This window comes from Cnephaeus nilssonii (genome assembly GCF_951640355.1).
Source record: "Cnephaeus nilssonii genome assembly, chromosome: 19".
Lineage (NCBI taxonomy): Eukaryota > Metazoa > Chordata > Mammalia > Chiroptera > Vespertilionidae > Cnephaeus > Cnephaeus nilssonii.
In genome coordinates, this window is record NC_137090.1 from 15,511,408 (window position 1) to 15,531,332 (window position 19,925).

The 19,925-nt window shown below is 40.2% G+C and overlaps 1 protein-coding gene across 2 annotated transcripts in view; it reads left to right on the top strand.

The window, feature by feature from the left end:
* The window catches only part of EZH1 (enhancer of zeste 1 polycomb repressive complex 2 subunit), a 28,475-nt gene that overhangs the window by 3,984 nt on the left and 4,566 nt on the right, over positions 1-19,925 (top strand). The window contains exons 2-16 of one of the 2 annotated variants that reach the window (XM_079798529.1): positions 4,678-4,764; positions 5,376-5,503; positions 5,624-5,752; positions 6,649-6,768; positions 8,115-8,235; positions 9,687-9,863; positions 11,761-11,863; positions 12,335-12,498; positions 12,882-12,973; positions 14,373-14,553; positions 15,327-15,523; positions 16,904-16,995; positions 17,950-17,990; positions 18,472-18,597; positions 19,591-19,769. In XM_079798529.1, coding sequence (XP_079654655.1) covers positions 5,387-5,503; positions 5,624-5,752; positions 6,649-6,768; positions 8,115-8,235; positions 9,687-9,863; positions 11,761-11,863; positions 12,335-12,498; positions 12,882-12,973; positions 14,373-14,553; positions 15,327-15,523; positions 16,904-16,995; positions 17,950-17,990; positions 18,472-18,597; positions 19,591-19,769 — 1,839 coding nt within the window. In that variant the 5' untranslated portion in view covers positions 4,678-4,764; positions 5,376-5,386. The remainder of the gene's footprint in view (positions 1-4,677; positions 4,765-5,375; positions 5,504-5,623; positions 5,753-6,648; positions 6,769-8,114; positions 8,236-9,686; positions 9,864-11,760; positions 11,864-12,334; positions 12,499-12,881; positions 12,974-14,372; positions 14,554-15,326; positions 15,524-16,903; positions 16,996-17,949; positions 17,991-18,471; positions 18,598-19,590; positions 19,770-19,925) is intronic. The other variant, XM_079798530.1, reaches the window with a different exon arrangement.

The window sequence follows — 19,925 nt, forward strand, 5'->3', positions numbered from 1 at the left end:
ACGTTGAACTTGACCCTAAGATAAGCTTCTGTAAACGAACACCTTTATGTGGATGAAAGAATTTCATAGTTTGGAACTTTTATAGTCTGATTTCAGTCTCTGAGTTTAAGGATATTGATATCGTTCCTTAAATGTTTTATCTCCAAATATTTCAATAATGTTTTCCCGTTTTCAACTAGTGACAAACTACATTCTAGGTTTAGCCTTTGAAGCAAATTGAGAGCCAATTTTCTGGGGAAAGATTTCCAAGTTTTTATAGCTTTCTTTTCCTGTAGATATCTGACTTGTAAATAGGTAGTTAACATTTCCAATTATCAATTTTTTTAAAAAACAAACCTTATTTTCTTAAAACAGTTTTAGATTTACAAAAAAAAATTATAAAGGTATTACAGGTAGTTCCCATATAACCCACATCCCGTTTCCCATATTATTAACATCTTACAGTAGTATACATGTAACATTTTTTATAGTAATTGAACCAATATTGATCATTCTACTATTATTCATTCTGAAGTCACTCAAGAGTTTTTTTTAAAAGGTGAAATTGGCCCTGACTGGTTTGGCTCAGTGGATATAGCGTCAGACTGCGGACTCAAGGGTCCCGGGTTCGATTCAGCCAAGGGCATGTACTTGGTTACAGGCACATCCCCAGTAGTGGGTGTGCAGGAGGCAGCTGATTGTTGTTTCTTTCTCATCGAGGTTTCTGGCTCTCTCTCCATCTCCCTTCCTCTCTGTAAAAAATCAATAAAATATATATTTTTTAAAAGGTGAAATTGCCCACTATTTTTAATAGTAAGTCTCTGGGAAATACTAGATTAACAGGTCATCAAGAAAGACTTATTTTTTCTTTAATCCGCATTATTGAGGTAAAAATTTATGTACAATAAGTTAATCATTTATGTATATAGTACAGCAAGTTTTCATAAAAGTACATAGTCAAATCACCATCATCACAACCAAGTTATAAAACATTTTTATCATCACAAAAAAGTGACTTTATGCTCCTTTCCTTAAAAAAAAAAAGTTTTTATTGTCTTCAGAGAGGGAGAGGGAGAGAGGATTAGAAACATCAGTGATGAGAGAATCATTGATTGGCTTTCTCTTGCACATCCCCTATGGGGAGCAAGCCTGCAATCCTGGCATGTGCCCTGACGGCATCAAACCATGACCTCTTGGTTTCTGGGTCAATGCTCAACCACTGAGCCACACCAGCTGGGCTGTGCTCCTTTTCTTTTTTATTTTAGAGGGGAAGGGAGTGGGAGAGAGAGAAACATCAATGTGAGAGGTGAGAGAGACACATGGATTGGTTGCACCCCAACCAGGGCTGACCAAGGCCAGATGAAGCCTGCAACCTAGGTATGTGCCCTTGACAGGAATCAAACCCGGGACCCTTCAGTCCGTGGGCCGATGCTCTATCCATTGAGCCTAACTGGCTAGGGCTATGCTCCTTTCCTTTTAATTGCTTTCCCCTACCCCAGCCCCTGACAACCATTGATCTACTCTCTGTCACTTTGCCCTTTCTAGAAATATTCTAGTAGAATGTCATGTGTGTGGAGTCATATAGTATGTCATTTTTTGGTGTTTGATTTCTTTCACTTACCATAAAGTTTTTGAGATGTGTTGTGCATGTATGGGAACTGTTCATTCCTTTTTTATTACGGAGTATTCAGTTGTATGTATATGCTGCACTTTGTATCCATTCGCAAATCCATAAATATTTGTCTTGTTTCCACTTTTTGGCTATTCTGAATAAAAATGCTGTGAATATTTGTGTACAGACCTTTGTGGGGACATATATTTTCATTTATCTTGGATAATTAGAAATTGTATGTCAGGTTATATGGTAAGTATATATTTAACTTTTTTTTTTTTTTACTGGCCAACTGTTTTTCCAAAGTGGCTGTACCATTTTGCATTTCCACCAGCAAGGTATGAGGATACCAATTTGCTCCACATCCTTACCAACAATTGATCTTATCAACCTTTTTTGTTTTTGCCATTTTAGTGGGTTGTAATAGTACATCTTGTGGTTTTGATTTGCATTTCTCTAATGACTAATAGTATTGAGCATCTTTTTTGTGTGCTGTTTTGCCATTTCTATATATTTTTTGGTGCAGTATCTACTCAGATTTTTTTCTTTTGTCATTTTTATTGGGTTGCTTATCTTATTGAGTTTTGGCATTATTTATATAAAGACAATTTTAAACTTCTTGACCAAAACAGCATGTTTTGAAGTTCATTTTCAATGTATAAGTAAACTAAGTGAACATAATAAAAAGCTCTTAAGTAATAGCTTAGTAGTTAACTGACATATAAATGTTGTTTTGCATGTCTAAGAACTAAAGAACAGATCTAGTAGAAATATAAGGTATTTTTTATGTGCCATTCCCATTGCCCAAGTTGTATGAGCCTCTTTCTCCAAGTCTGCTCTAGGGAGTGCTTAGTGTTTTGTTTGCTTGCTTTAAAAAAAAAAAAAATCTGGCCCTAACTGGTTTGGCTCAGTGGATAGAGCATCGGCCTGCGGACTCAAGGGTCCCGGGTTCGATTCTGATCAAGGGCATGTGCCTTGGTTGTGGGCACATCCCCAGTAGAGAGTGTGCAGGAGGCAGCTGAATCGATGTTTCTCTCTCATCGATGTTTCTAATTCTCTATCCCTCTCCCTTCCTCTCTGTAAAAAAATCAATAAAATATATATTTTTTAAAAATCTGAAATGATAGTTGTTGGTTAGTGTCCAGATGCTTTGAGAACCAGTCTTATGGCTGTGTTTCAGGTGTTTATTTTAATCATACCTATCTGTTCCACATAGTATGTCTCTTCTTCCTCATACACTCTGTGGGGACTGACTAACTGCCAAATAAACTTTTAGAAACATTGAAGACCCATTAAAAAGCAAAGCAAAATAAATATTACTTCACAGTCACATGAAATTCAAATACCATTTTTATTGTAAAAGGAGGAAGTGTGGCTTATTTTACATTATGGTTGGTTAAAATAATGTCATTTTCGTGTTTATGTGTATACTGTCAACTCTTGACAGGCTGTAGGATATTACATGTCAGTTATAACTCCTTTCTTTAATAAAAAATATTGATATTTCTCTGTGGCCATCTCCTCTAAGAAATCTAGAGAACTAGTTTAATTCATTTCATCTAAAATTTTAAGTTTCTGAATATATTACAAGGAGCTATGAAGAGCCAAAATCTGAAACAGAAACTAAAGTTTCAGACCTTGTTTTTTAAAATTTCTGAAAAGCTTGAATCACACACACACACACACACACACACACACACTGGCAACTGTGGATTATGTTATTTTCCATTACTTGATCTCCAGTTTCAAATGGATACAGCAAACTGCCCTAAGCTCTCTATTTCAAAAAGGGAGATGAGTTCCAAAAAGAATGGGAAAGAGATTGTAATTAAAACCCATTTTTTAAGGAGGTTATGATGATTAACCGAATTGTGATCCGTAACATTTGGGTCATTTGCATCTCAGTAAGGATAACCTAACGTTTCTCAGAGAGGCAGTTTTGTCTTATATTTGAACCATTTTTTCATTTCCTGGAGTAGACTATTCATTGTTCGGCAGACAGTATATGAACAACTACTTAGTATTACATGTGAGTGTGATGTGTAGTTTTATCAGTCAAAAAGAGGCCCTCTTTTGACCCCATTCCATAGAGGAATGAGAACTATTTAACAGATGTAGGAGGAAGAGAGGTGGGGCAATTTGTAGGAAAGAAATTCAGGTCAGCTTAATTTTTTTATATCCCATCATTTTAGCACTCTTGGATTCAAATTCCTAGATTATGTTGTTTCATTCTCTTCTTCCAGAGAGATAATGATTAACTCACAGGGAATTCTGTTTTTACAAGCTTGAATCACTTGGTTGCGTTTTAGTAAACACAGTGAGTCTGTCTGTGTTTTGCTATTCCTTCCTTCCTTTACTTATCCTCTAAATTTCTAATAGCATTATACCAGTCTATTTGGTTCATCAAAGCCCATGTGCATGAGATAACATGATCATGATCTGATTGTGGCGTATGTGTGACAGTGGGTTAAATTTTGCTGTTTTCTTATCTGTGCTATCAATTCTTATGGGGAAAAGCAGGTAATTTTAAAATGATCCATTAGGAGAAATATGATATTAAACTCCAAAAGAAAACTTTTTTTTTCCCAGAAATTTTAAAAAACAAGGTCTGAAACTTTAGTTTCTGTTTCAGATTTTGGCTCTTCATAGCTCCTTGTAATATATTCAGAAACTTAAAATTTTAGGTGAAGTGAATTAAACTAGTTCTCTAGGAAACCTAAATATTTATTACTATTGAGGAAAAACATATTCCTGTAGATTTTATTGAATTTTCACATGCACACAAAATTTGTTCTTTCTCTAAAATAATTGATGGGCAGCCTGCAAGCTGAGCCTAGAAATTGGTTCAGAAAAGCAAAATAGCAAACTTGGTAATTGTGAGAATATATTTGTACACATGACTGGAAGGATAGAGTTTAAAGGACCCTTCCCAGTGGCATCAAGTGTTATTCAGACCCGACTTACATGCAGAAATAATGGTAGCAGAGACCTTAAACTCTTCATAGTTATGGGAGAGCATCCTACTGAAGGTATCAGGGTCTAAATATGCTTACTGACTTAAAAACTGTCTATTCTCTTTTGAAAAGCTGAATATTTGTTTTGCCTTTATGTCTTACCATTCCTCTGAAGAACAGAAGGCACATTTTACTGGACACTTCCCCTTGCATTCTGAGGTAGGTAGAGTATAAGTACTTCTTTAAAACTGTGACTCTTTATTCAAACACACACAAAAAGTTATTTACAGTGTTATATATTTCTAAATGTCTTGCTATTGACTTTGAGATGTAATTATGCTGTTGTCATGTCCACCCTTTATTGCCAAGGGTGTGGTAGATTTAGATAATTTGGCAGGTACAGTTTTATAGTGTGGATGTTTCTATGTACCTCTTTGTAATTAATTCTTGCTAAACATTTCTCTTAATCATGGTAGTAAGTAGGCTTCAAAATTTCCAAGTAATCCAAGTTCCTAAATATCTGAGACAACTTCTTGAGGTATGGGAGGAGGCAGCTGCTAAACATATCCCCCAGCCTTCCCCCTGCCCTGCAGAACATCTTCCATCTGTGTCCACTCAGTTGGGGGTTAGGGTGGTAATAAGATCAGGAATTGCAGACATGAAATTTTTTAATTGAAACTTCCTGTTGAACTCATGGATTTGGGTTCTTTAAGTGTATGTTTTTATGAATAAGTATAGTAGGAATAAAAGTATAACTGACAGTGGTTGAGTTTGAGGAATGCTTCATTTCCAGGCTGTAAAATGCTATTTCTCATCTCTGTCTCTCTTAGATTACAGCAAAATGGATATACCAAATGCCCCAACTTCCAAATGTATCACTTATTGGAAAAGAAAGGTTAAGTCTGAATACATGAGACTTCGACAACTTAAACGGCTTCAGGCAAATATGGGTGCAAAGGTAAAAAATAATTTCCAAGTGAAAGGTTCTGTATTTTAACATATTGATCCATTGTGGAGGGGTTGAATTTTTTCACCTCTTCTCTTGAAATTCTAACTACTTTTTTCTTGCCTTTGCTAGGCTCTATATGTAGCAAATTTTGCAAAGGTTCAAGAAAAAACCCAGATCCTCAATGAAGAATGGAAGAAGCTACGTGTTCAACCTGTTCAGTTGATGAAGCCTCTGAGTGGGCATCCTTTTCTCAAAAAGGTACTTCTGGGTATCTAAGCTCAGCCTTCCTCTCTTCATTGGACTTGTATTTGTGATTAGAAAATAAGTAAAGATAATGGGTACAGTTGTTATAGTAAACTTTGAATAACTGGAATGGTAAATCTGTAGCTTAAAGAACCTTTTTGCCTATTGTTCTCTTCAGTTAATGAGCATAATCATGAGTTTTTCATAGATAAAAAACAAGACATTTGCTGTCTACTTTCCTGGGTTGTATGTTCAGGCTTCAAATCTACCATTTTTTGTGCCTTGTTTGGCACTTGCTGCATTTTGATATTGGAAAAAAGAATGCCTTGGATAATGGACAGGAATATATTGACCAAAGGGATAGCCCTTATTGTAAATTTACACATATACTACTTTCCTAAAGAGATAATAATTTTAAGATATAAAAATCAGGGAGTATATTGAGAGTAACTTTATTTTCCAAAGCAAAATATGACTATACTTCCTTTTGCTTCCCCCTGTACTGTCCCCATCACCTGTGCAGCTAAGTTGAGGTCCGCTGCCTTAAAGTTTAGGTCTTCGGGAAAACTTCCTCATCTTCCTCCTCATCTCTTAGGACTTTCAGAGGTCCTTTGCTCTTATGTACAGCCCAAGGAGACCAACAGTTTTAGGTTGAAATAAACATCAAGTGTGGGATTTGAAATAAACATCATTGAGTATGTGCTGGATTCGGTAGAGGATACAAAGGTGAATAAGAGAGAGTTCCTCCTTTCCACAGGTGTATAGTGGTTTCTTTTAGAAGCTGTTACAAAACCCTCAGCTTATTTATTTGAAAGAACTAGAAGGCTACTGGGATCATTTGGGAAGGAAACTCCAATTCTCTTGAGTTGTGTGCTTGCCTTTCCCTCTCCATATCATTGTTTATATTTCAGTGTACCATTGACAGCATTTTCCCGGGATTTGCAAGCCAGCATATGTTAATGCGGTCTCTGAACACAGTTGCATTGGTTCCCATTATGTATTCCTGGTCCCCTCTCCAGCAGAACTTTATGGTATGTATTGAAAGCAATGTGATAAATGTTTAAACTCTTACGATTTTCTTATGTTAATATGCTGGCACTCCTCTTAAGGTAAATATTGTCAGAGTATATGTAACAAAGCTTGGACATGCAGGGCAGAATGCTTTTAGAGTAACTTATTTACTCTAAAAAGTATATTGCAAGTTGCTCTAATTTGGTAGGTATTGTGCGCTCTGAAGTATACTTCTGCACTGATGATGGTTCTTTTTTTTTTTGAATGAGTGAGACTGGGCAAGACTCCAGTTTTTCTTTACTACCTTGTTCAATTTTATAACATGTGCAATTAAATGCAGTCTAAGTCAGACACTTGAGGCTCAAGCAGGTTGACAACTCCCTGCTGATGGCTCAATCCTTTCTAAATCCTCTAAAGTCAAGATGCTATGAAAGCAACTGAGATAAATGAGGTGCACAGGGATCCACAATCCTTTCATCTGGGCCTTTATGCTAACTCCTACTAGGCTTATTTGTGGTACTGATAAGCAGTCTCTAAATACTGCCATAGCTTATCATCTGCCTGGTGACAGATAACAATTCAGCAGAATAAAATATGGGTTTACAGAAGGAATCCTCAGAATTAAATTTCAGAGTAATTTTACTCTGATACTTTAGGATTTAAGAATGACTGTGTTCTCTGTTGAATCAAAAAAAGGAAAAAATCCATTAGTATTGCTTATTACCAGAAAATATTGTAGTTCATACACTGCGATTGACTTTAGGTTCCCACTGAGTGCAAGTGACATGAATTACAATCATTTTTGTTATTATAATTATCAGAGTGCTTAGTCTTAGAGTATATAATAGAATATCCAAAAATGTATGGTTGCCCAGTTTCTGTTCTAAATATTTTAGTTATATTGCACATTATATTTTTGGAAGCCTTCCATCTCATTTAATCTCTATGTCCGAGAAGAATTAGAATTGAAGACTTTCTAAACTGTTGTTTAGGTGATATTCATACCTATTTCACAATAATGTTTAGTGAATAAAAAGTGATGATGGAATCACTGTGAAAAACAAATGTACTACCAAATTTTAGGTGTTAGTGGAAATATCTTTATTAGTATCATGCAAAACGTTTGGTAGTTAATATCCTCCTGTAGTTAAACTTACTTTTTCCCCCCCTAAAAGTAGCATTGCCCTCTTCATTTGAGGTTTTGTTGACAAAACAAAATAACCAGGTTTTTAAACTCAGGCCACTGTGACCAAAGTCATTTTCAGGAGATTCAGGTAGCAAAAACGCTCAGCAAGTATTTCATTAAATAGAAAAGAGGAGGTGCATAGTAGATTCATGGGAGAAATCACTTCTGGTTTGATTTCAGGTAGAAGATGAGACAGTTTTGTGCAATATTCCCTACATGGGAGATGAGGTGAAAGAAGAAGATGAGACTTTCATTGAAGAGCTGATCAATAACTACGATGGGAAAGTACACGGTGAAGAAGGTAGTGGTGCTGGGCTCTTCGTGAGAAAACTGTTAGAATGGTGCCTCTTCTTTGGTCCATCATCTTCCTCTTATCTCCTGCCTTACGGTGTACACACTAAAGAATATTTCAGTGTAGCCCTAACCTGTTTGGCTCAGTGGATAGAGCATCGGCCTGCGGACTGAAAGGTCCCAGGTTCGATTCTGGTCAAGGGCATGTACCTTGGTTGCGGGCACATCCCCAGTAGGAGGTGTGCAGGAGGCAGCTGATTGATGTTTCTCTCTCATCAATGTTTCTAACTCTCTTTCCTTCTCCCTTCCTCTCTGTAAAAAATCAATAAAATATATTTTAAAAAGAGAATATTTCAGTGTAATCACATGGCTGAGAGTAGAAATTTTATATTAAAGAATTTCCAGTTAAATTTTAAAAGGAGTTTGGACATAAAAGGATCATATAGTAATCAGTGACGAGAGAGAAAGTTCAGTGTACAAATAAGTTTGATTTTAGAAGTTTTTCGTAAATCCACCCAAAGACATTTCTCTTCATTTTCCTTTCTCTGAGAATGGCAATGAGCATAACCTCTCTGTCCTATGACTTTGATCTAGATATCCCCTGTATCTCTCAGAAATTGATTATAATATCCTGACTTTTCTAAAAGAAAGTCATTTGGATTTAGTTGTAGTTTTAGAAGTAGTTTTTGAAAAGGCTGTTAGTGTACAAGAACTGGGAAGATAGGGAGAGACTCCCAATGGATTTGCTCTTATGACAATTTTAGGTGTTATGATGCTGTTGAATGCATTTATCCACTACGCCCTCTAGTGTCCAAAGACTTTCTCCTAAGACAGTGATGGCGAACCTATGACATGCGTGTCAGCACTGACACGCGTAGCCATTTCTGATGACACGCAGCCGCATGCCGAGGATGAAACATTTGCTGCTCCTGAGGATGAAACATTTGCGACTAGAGTCTTAGAGTTAGTTTTTTCCTCAAAGTGACACACTACCCGAGTTATGCTCAGTTTTTTGGCGAAGTTTGACACACCAAGCTCAAAAGGTTGCCCATCACTGTCCTAAGATGTAGTATAACCCCCTATAGTATTTTAGAAAAAAAAATGCTATCTTTTTATTCAAAGGAATCACTATTGACCAGTTAGCAGAAAAACCAAGTATATTTTTATTTTATCATTCTTTTTCTGTCACATCTGTATTGTTTGCACATTTCTGTGAGATTCTTTGACTACGGAAGTGAAATACTCCAGTAAGAATAAAATTTATAACTGGATTTTCCACTGGTCAGCTGAACTATTGTAGTTGTAAGAGCCAATCAAATTATTGTAATCCCCTGGTGTCCATATAAAAATGTCCACATCTTATCTTCCTGGGCCTCAGGAGTGAATACAACAAAACTTTCCTAGGAGGACTAATGGAATATGAAACAACCACTGTTCATCCATTTAAACCTTATGTTTCAGAGATGATTCCTGGATCTGTCCTGATTAGTGATGCTGTTTTCCTGGAGTTGGTAGATGCCCTGAATCAATACTCAGATGAGGAGGAGGAAGGGCACAATGACACCTCAGACGGAAAGCAAGATGACAGCAAAGAAGATCTGCCAGTAACAAGAAAGAGAAAACGACATACTATAGAAGGTAAATAGCACTACTTCCTCATATGACTTTTTAAAGTAACAGGGAGAGGCCCTGGCCAAGTAGCTAAGTTGGTTAGAGCGTCATCCTGATATGCCAAGGTTGCAGGTTCAATCTCCGGTCAGAGCACATATAAGAACCAATGAATGCATAAATAACTAGAACAACAAATCAGTGTTTCTCTCGCTCTCTCTCAAAATTAATTTTAAAAAAATTTATATTTAAAAAAAGAATCAACAAATGAATGCATAAATAGTTGGAACAACAAATTAATGTCTCTTCCCTCCCCTTCCCTCCTCTCTCCTCTCCCTCTCCACTCATAACTTAAGATAGCTTGGGTAACCTACCTGAGAAGAAAGTAGAACTTAGAGAACAATCATTATTCATTTCTAATTAGAAAATGGTATATTTGGAAAATGTGGGAAGTTTAAAGAACAAAATAAAATGGCCTTATACTAGTAATCGGGCCTAGGAATAACCAGCATTAGTATTTTCTTCTAGCCCTAGCCGATTTGGCTCAGTGGATAGAACATCGGCCTGTGGCCCGGGTTTGATTCTGGTGGACACATGCCCGGGTTGTGGGCTCAATCCCCAGTAGAGGGCGTGCAGGGGGCAGCCGATCAATGATTCTCTCTCATCATTGATCCTTCTATCTCTCTCTCTCCCTTTCCCTTCTCTGAAATCAATAAAAAACATTTTTTTTAAATTTCCTTCTAGACCTAAAAAGAAAAGTAAAAAGAAAGAAAGAAAGAAAGAAAGAAAGAAAGAAAGAAAGAAAGAAAGAAAGAAAGAGCGAGCGCCCTAGCTGGTTTGGCTCAGTGGATAGAGCATTGGCCTGCAGACTGAAGGGTCCTGGGTTTGATTCCAGTCAAGGGCACATGCCCGGGTTGCAGGCTTAATCCCCAGTCAGGGGCGTGCAGGAGGCAGCTGATCAGTGATTCTCTCTTACCAGTGATGTTTCTATCTCTCTCTACCTCTCCCTTCCTCTCTGAAATCAATTTTGAAAATATTAAAAAATATATATATATACAATGTTGTATGTCAAATATATCTCAATTTTTTAAAGTACATATTTAAATCAATCTGTGTGTTATGTGAAATTGTGATCATGCCACATGTATGTATATATATATATATACACACATGTAATTTTTATCCCTTTTTATTTAATCTTATATCATGAACAGTTTTCCATGTTGTTAATATTTAATGTTTAAAAAAATATTTAATGTTTAATTATACTCTACATTACTTAATTATACTATATGTCTAGGAATAGTGTCTCTTTCATTGTAATAAAGTTATAATATCAGTCTTGTTCTTCAGCATGTAGGGTTCTTCTATATTCAGGTCTCTCTATGAAAACTCTGGTTTTTACCTCCATATTCTATCTTGGGCAGTGGATTTTGTTGTTAATATGTAGAAGACTCTGATTTCCTTATTTACTGGTAGCCTATTAGAGAAGTCCAGATAACCTTGACTTTCTTATATATTCCTAAGCAGCCAATCGTTAGGTTAAAAAAGCAGCGCTAGCCCTAGCTGGTTTGGCTCAGTGGATAGAGTGTCAGCCTGCGGACCAAAGGGTCCCGGGTTGGGTTCTGGTCAGAGGTGCTTACCTTTGTTGCAGGCTCCTCCTGGGCCTGGGCCCTGGTCAGGGCTCATGCAGGAGGCAACCAATCAATGTGTTTCTCTCACATCAATGTTTCTCTCTGTCTTTCCCTCTCTCTTCCACTTTCCCTAAAAATCAATGGGAAAATATCCTCGGGTGAGGATTAACAACAACAACAAAAAAGCAGCTCTAATCAAAATGCTGTGACAAAAGAAAAAATGACCAAACAGCTTTGTTTGCATACTCTGATTATAGATAGCACTCAGGAGCTTTTTGTCTTTTCTAATTCAGGCAACAAAAAGAGTTCCAAGAAACAGTTTCCAAATGACATGATCTTCAGTGCAATCGCCTCAATGTTCCCTGAGAATGGTGTCCCAGATGACATGAAGGAGAGGTAGGGGAAGCTGCCCCTCTCAGGCCATGTAGAGTGATCAGGCAAAATTTTCATTCAAGCCTGTATTTAGTTAATAAAAAGCCTTGCTTATGGTAAGTGCATAAGGATTTGCCTGCACTTCTCATTATTTCTTGCTTACTTGCTTACCCTAAATACCCATTCCCATATTAAGGGTCATTGTTTGCTGGGTAAGTCTGGGCAGAGAACTTTTTATACTTCTGCCATTTTTCTGGAGAGTTACTCCAGCACCATACTTATTAAATATTTCCCTCCCCTTCAGGCATATGCCCAGCCCAGTATAATTACAATGTTGTACTAACTCAGTTATACACCAATCCATCATCAACAAGACTCAAAAACTCCCATACTCTCTTGGCCAGCTGTACCGGATTGATCCTCAGTACTCAATCTGTATTTTCTCGGTTAAGACATTCCCTTGGAAGGAACTCTTATCTCTCTTTTCTTAAATAGGTACCGAGAGCTAACAGAGATGTCAGACCCCAATGCACTTCCCCCTCAGTGCACACCCAACATCGATGGCCCCAATGCCAAGTCTGTGCAGCGGGAGCAATCTCTGCACTCCTTCCACACACTTTTTTGCCGGCGCTGCTTTAAATACGACTGCTTCCTTCACCGTGAGTGGGGCTACTCTGAAATGCTCTCCTGTTTTCTATTCCCAGCCACCATTTCCTTGTCTTTATTTTAGTTTATCATATAGAATTCCCGGCTTCTGATCTGATGATGGTTTTACAAAGGACTAATCTATTTTCACTTGTTTAGTTATAGTGCAACATGCTTTGCATGGTTAGGACAGAATAAACAGCAACATGATTGTTTCTGACTACCTCCTAGCTTTGAAAGGATTGTGTTGATATCAGAAATGATTGGATTTTGTGTACTTTGATGGTGACTGTTTATCTCCAGATTCTCCTACACTAGCTCCCTAATTCAGTTTTGTTCCTCCCCATCCTGTCAAGTGGATGAATCCTTGGAAACAGGACAGTGTTGTGTTTTCCAGCTTTTCATGCTACCCCTAATGTATATAAACGCAAGAACAAAGAAATCAAGATTGAACCAGAACCATGTGGCACAGACTGCTTCCTTTTGCTGGTACGTTCTTAAGCTGTTCTACTATTGTTAACTTTGTTGAAAATTGAGCAGGAAATGGTCCTTGGGCTTTCTGTCCCTGGCAACACAAACCAAGTGAGACAGTACGTAGCACTTGGGGGTTATAAAGTGCAAATGAAACATGACTTCTTCCCGGTCAGTGTGGCTCAGTTGTTGAGCATTGACTTTGACCCAGGAGGTCACGGTTCGATTCCTGGTCAGGACATATGCCTGGGTTTTGGACTAGATCCCCAGTAGGGGGTGTGCAGGAGGCAGCCAATCAATGATTCTCTCTCATCATTGATGTTTCTATCTCTCCCTCTCTCTTCCTCTCTAAAATGATTAAAAATAAATAAATAAAGCCCTAGCCAGTTTGGTTCAGTAGATAGAGCATCGGCCCACAGACTGAAGGGTCCTGGGTTCAATATGGTCAAGGGCACATTCCTCGGTTGCAGGCTCGATCCCCTGTACATGTGTGGGAGGCAACCAATTGATGTGTCTCTCTCACATCGATGCTTTTCTCTCTCTTGGTGTATTAGGACGATGCTTTAGCCAACTGAACTTCCTGGCCAGGGCTATGTTAAACATTTTGAGGAAGAATATATTATAAGTGATTCTGTGTGTGTCATATCATAGCATAGGCACATAATATCAGATTCAATTCATTTCAAAACTTTTCTTTTGGAATTTCCTTTAGTGCCTACAGTATATTATTCTGAATAGCCTTATTAATGGTAAATGCTTATCATTTACATGTAGTTTTAGTTTTTAGAAAGAGCTAGAAATCTTTGGGAACCAAGTCTGGTAAGAAGATCGATAATCAAGCTGAATGATAGTTATTTGGTCTTTAAAAAAAAAAAAGCATAGCTATAAAGTAACGAAACAGTATTCCTCCAAATTTAATATACTAGTTTGGAGGGAAGTTCCAAAATTAAGTAGTAGTATTACACAAATTCAGGGATTACATATTTTATTATTGAAACAGAAGAATCCTGATCCTTGTACCCACTCTGGAACAATTAGCTATATACTCTCAAGCAAGTCCCTTCCCCTTTCTCAACCTCATTACCACTACAGGAGAATGTGTTCTCAAGTTCCAAACAGCTAACATGCAAATGAATTTTAGATATAGCTCACTGGAAAGTTGAAAATGCATAGATTATATCTTTTTAAGATTGCTTTATAGGTTAGCTCTTTTGTGAAGAGGTACTATATGTTTGTAAGTTTTTAGAATGTTTGCTAAATGGCTGTTAGATGATCGCATTTGTATGGTACAGAGCAAACAGAAGACAGGATCATTGCACGTAAGCACAGATACTGATGAAGATGGTTTGTGATGATGGGATAAATATGGTGATTCTGGGCCTACTCCAGTTTTCTATCTGTAACGTGTTCATTGCAGGAAGGAGCAAAGGAATATGCCATGCTCCACAACCCCCGTTCCAAGTGCTCTGGTCGGCGCCGGCGAAGGCACCACATGGTCAGTGCTTCCTGCTCCAACACTTCAGCCTCTGCTGTGGCTGAGACTAAAGAAGGGGACAGTGACAGGGACACAGGCAATGACTGGGCCTCCAGTTCTTCAGGTACAGTGAACAGAAAATGATCTCTTCTTACCACACAAGAATTCTGGTAAACCCAGGATCACCATCTAACACTTAATATTACTATTTATAATAATAATAATAATAATAAAAGTATAACATGCTAATTAGACTGGACAGCCAAACGACCTTCCGGACATCATTCTGGATGTCCTTCCGGACAAAGCCGCTGCAGCGGGGGCCAAGGCAGAGATGGTTAGGAGTGATCAGGCAGGCAAGCGAGCAGATAGGGGTGATCAGGCAGGCAGGCAGAGGTGGTTAGGGTGATTAGGCAAGCAGGTGAGTGGTTAGGGGCCATCAGGCAGGCAGGCAAGTGGTTAAGGGTGATCAGGCTGGCAGGCAGAGGGGTTAGGGGTAATCAGGCAGAGAAGCAGGTGAGCAGTTAGGAGCCAGCAGTCCCAGATTGCAAGAGGGGTGTCCGACTGCTGGTTTAGGCCCGATCTCGCAGGGATCCCTGTGGGATCCGGCCTAAACTGGCAGTCAGACATCCCCCAAGGGGTCCCAAATTCTGAGAGGGTGCAGGCCGGGCTGAGGGACACCCCCACCTCTCCGTGCATGAATTTCGTGCACTGGGCCTCTAGTGTTTTATAAAATTGTTAATTCTGTCCACAGGTTTATCTATAAACAGTGGAGATGGGATATTTTTGTTCCTAACTAGGCTGCCTTTTAAATAAAGTACTTCTGAGTTTACGGCCAGCTACTAATGACAACTGCATTCCACCTTCTTCTGTTTCTCTTATTTCTTCCTCTCTTAGAGGCTAACTCTCGCTGTCAGACCCCCACAAAACAGAAGGCTAGTCCAGCCCCACCTCAGCTCTGTGTAGTGGAAGCACCCTCGGAGCCTGTGGAATGGACGGGGGCTGAAGAATCTCTTTTTCGAGTCTTTCATGGCACCTACTTCAACAACTTCTGTTCAATAGCGAGGCTTCTGGGGACTAAGACGTGCAAGCAGGTACTGTCTGAAAGCAGCAGGAACAAGCTCGGGCCCTGCTTTCCTCACTGCTCTGTCAGCCCTTTGCCATCTTGTAAGCTGCCTGTCTGGAGAGAAGCTGTCTCAGGCTCAGTCCCTCGTGAGTCTGTGCTTCTGGGCCATGAAGTGGGTCTCCAAACACGGGGCCTCCTGCAAAGGCCAGGCCTAGCAGTGCTTGGGGTCTGCTCTCCTTGCTGAATTCTTATTTCTGTCTTTAGCCACAATCTAACTCTTCTGGATGTTTCAGCACACTTAGCTTCCTTTTTTGGTTCCAACATTTTCTTTTAAATGTGTATCCATTTCCTAGACTCCCAGGTCTTTCTGGGGATGTTCTTATCTAGTGTGCTCCTTCTCCTCAGCTGCAGTGCTGTTCCCGCATCAGTCTCCTCATTGCTTTATTCTACAAATATCCTGTCACAAGATTTTCTAATTACCACCCCAAAAGCTAGGCCTGGACCTCGCCCTTCTCACTCATACCGTCACTAGAATCATGGTTTGAGAGTAGCCACTCATGCTCTGAAGGCAGGACAAGACTGCAGTGAGAGCACGCTGTAGAAACAGGCCAGGGAGATAGGTGTTAAAGCCAATCCGTCCAACAAGAAAGAAACACCAGAGCTTGCGCCCTGCTCACATGGCTCCTAACTTCTAGAGGAGACTCTGTGCCCTCTTCTTCATGCTTCCTTTACCTCGAACAAGCAATAGAACCGTGAATTGACGCCCTTTGCTTTCATTGTGGAGCTCAAGCCTATTTCCCTGAGGCACATGTTAACATAAAGATCTATCGAATTGGGCATAAAACAATTTTTGTGCATATTTTTCTGAGTCTATACTTTTCACAGAATCTCAAAAAGACTTACAATAAAAAATGGGAGAGTGGGGGAGGAATGCTAAAAATGAATGCTGTAAAGGAAAGAAGCACAATGAAAGGGAACCAGCTTTCCCGAAATGCTGTCCTACTGAAGTGAGTTCAAGGCTCTGGTGCCTTTATACCAGCAGAGGGAGCTAGTGCTGGTGTATGTCAGGTCTTACTCAGTTACACAAGGTACAAAAAGTTGCCCTTCCTAAGAAGAGAGAGATACTGTTGGTAAAAATCGGCCCACACTCAGGGTTTGGTAGGCAGAACAGTGGATAAAATCTGCTAACTAGGAAAGCTATAACTGTGCTCAGTATTTCTCCTTTCTCAAATCAGGGTAAATAAGAACTTCAGGGCCATTGCCACTCTGTCTCCCCGTGACTGAAGAAATGCTCAGTCAGCTGCCTGGGAGCTCTCGAGAACCCTCCTAAGCCCAGCACCTGGCTGGGCCACTTATATATCCGCCTAGCTCAAGAAGGAGTGACAGGTTCTGTTGATTTCTCTTCCAGGTCTTTCAGTTTGCAGTCAAAGAATCACTTATCCTGAAGCTGCCAACAGATGAGCTCATGAACCCTTCTCAGAAGAAGAAAAGAAAGCACAGGCAAGGGCTGGACAAAGGACTTTCTGTGGCAGGCTGTTCCCTGTGCTTTGACCTCCCCTTGGACTTCCCATTTGCCTCTCTCCGTAGCCACTGCCCATCCGTTTGGCATTGCGTAACTGAGGGCCAGCCTTCTCAGTGCTCCCTGGGGGTCTGTGCCTTGGCCCAGCCTTTCTCCTGATCATGAGCTAACTTTGGTTTTCCATTTAAGCTCCTGGCCAACAGAACATGAACTGACCTCATGGCTCCACATTGAGGCCATTTTCCTTGTTGGTGATTAGTTAATCACTGTACTCACTTCTCAACCCACTAGGGTTGTTTTGTTTTTGGCACTTGTATTATTTTTCTAAGTTGCATAATAACTCTGTTTGCTAGCTAGCCTTTGCTTAGAGTTGGAAGTTTTTTGTTGTGTTTTTATTTTTTCTTTTTCTTTGTTTTTTGTTGAGTTTTTAAATTGACATTCTGCCTGGCTTGGTTCCCTAATGACTATCACCTATTGAAGAAAGGGACTGACACAGATTCTAGGTATAGAAGGAAGGCCCCGTGGCTGCTCCCTCTCAGTTCCTTCACTTAGAGCATATTTCTGAAAAGCCGCCTCAACTCCCCATCCTGAAACTCCCCCACATTTCCACCTCCCCAAAGGCTGGGGAGAGGGAGGGACAATAGATTACAATAGACATAGAGGGTTGGGTTTTGTTTTGTGTCTGTTTCTTATTTTATGTATGTTTGTTTGTTAAGGGGATATTGTTTATGCTTACATGTTGAGGCATAGGCCAGCTGGATTTGGGGTGGACTGTAGCCTCCCTGTCCTAGAACAGGAGCCTTCGCTGAAGTGATTTGGGAGGGCACTCCCCAATTACCAAACTGCAGTTCCTCAGAGCAGGTCACATTGTCCTTTACCCGAATCTGCAGGGTTCCGCAGGACCATGACCCAGACCCATCCTGTCTTTTTTTCAGGTTGTGGGCTGCACACTGCAGGAAAATTCAGCTGAAGAAAGGTAAGTTCCAGCAGGGCCTTCTTCCGCAGTTCAGCTCGAGGTCTGAACTGTGAACATCCTCTCCCCACCTGCAGCTGCACTTGTTGACCCTACACCGCTTCCGCAGGTTGCAGTTTTTCTGCAGCAGCTGAGAACAGCTCAGCTTCTCGCTGCAGCTGTGGAGACCTCTTAGGAGGTAGAGTTACGGGCCTTGTGGTCTCTGACCTTCATGGTTTGCCATGTGCCAGATCCTAGACTTCATTTAATGTTCAGAATAGCTGCACTATAGTCCTGGGCTATTTCTACACTTTTGCCGCAAAACAAATCACGCCATTGTAGCTTATGAACAACCATCACCTAGGACTGCCATCATCAGGTGCTAGATGTGGATCCAAGGTTATGGTAGAACAAGCCTTTGAGTCAGCACCCCAGACACTTGAGAGGGAAGGCCGCTAGGGAGCATGAGCGCAGCAGTGCCCTGGTCTATTCTTTTCTCTTCTAGATAACTCTTCCACACAAGTGTACAACTACCAACCCTGCGACCACCCAGACCGCCCCTGCGACAGCACCTGCCCCTGCATCATGACTCAGAATTTCTGTGAGAAGTTCTGCCAGTGCAACCCAGACTGTAAGAGTTCTTCCTTTTCTCCTGTAGTCTGCCAACACAGCCGGCCCAATGCATCCCAGGTTTCCCTCCCCTCCTGCGCCTTTTGCTGCTGATGGGCCTTTTGATATTCTCTTTGCTGTGTTTTAAGCGTTCTACAAGAGACTTAAGATATGGAAAAGTAATTTTTAAAAAAACCTTACGCATAAAACAAAACAAAAAAAACAAACAAAAAAAAAAACCCTTACGCGTATGATTCTAAAAGCAACAATTATACAGATGCTTTCCCAACTTTACCTTCCAGGGCAGAAGTAAGAAACATGGGCATCTTTTTCCTTACAGTGCAGTCACAGCCTCCCTTTCCAGAATGTTTTGTAACATGTACAGGTTACAATTCTGTGTATATTTTAGTTTACTATCTGGAATTTTAATATCGAGTTGGTCTGTATGTCAGCAGAAGGTAGGATAGGGGCTAAAGTGCTTCTCTTTTAGCCATGCCCTTCCCCCGTCAAGGCAGTTTGATGGCAGCCTCCAGAGCTTGCAGAACTTAGTGCCCAGGCACTTGTGCTAGAAATACCTCCTAACCCGTAGCAGTTATCAATCTTAACCACAGCAGAGGGGAGGGCTGTGGGTGGAGGAGGGTGGCATAGAACGGATGTCTTCTGTTCTCAAAGTGGTTTTTGTTTTGATGATCAGAATTTACCAGTGAAAAACACTGATTTTATTTTTCTGGGGGCACTATCCACCTCCCTTCCGAATTCCACCAAGGAGGGGGGAGAGCATTGTTGGGGAATCTCTAGGAAATATATCTCCATAGTCACGCCTGCTTTTTTTTACTCTCAGGCATGAATGTTGGGAGACAATCCATGTTCTTTGGAAAATTTTTGAGTATGTGACTATTTGGGAAGGGAGCGTCTCTCCTATTTTGCCAAATATCCTTGAACGCATAACATTTACTTTTCTGCTGTCCCAGCACTAGCCTGCTTCTCTTCCTAACCTCACCTGTTGTCCCACCAGGTCAGAATCGCTTCCCTGGCTGTCGCTGTAAGACCCAGTGCAATACCAAGCAGTGTCCTTGCTATCTGGCCGTGAGAGAGTGTGACCCCGACCTGTGTCTCACCTGTGGGGCCTCAGAGCACTGGGACTGCAAAGTGGTTTCCTGTAAAAACTGCAGCATCCAGCGGGGACTCAAGAAGGTGAGGGCTTTTCTCAGGATTGCCCGCCGGGTAGTGGAGTGGGAACGACTGAGCAGTCCCCAGCAGCCTGTTTCTACTGGCTCCTTAGAGGGTTTGTACATGAACGTTCTTGGTAAATCCTAAACGACACACTTTTACTGAATTAATGAAGTGTTC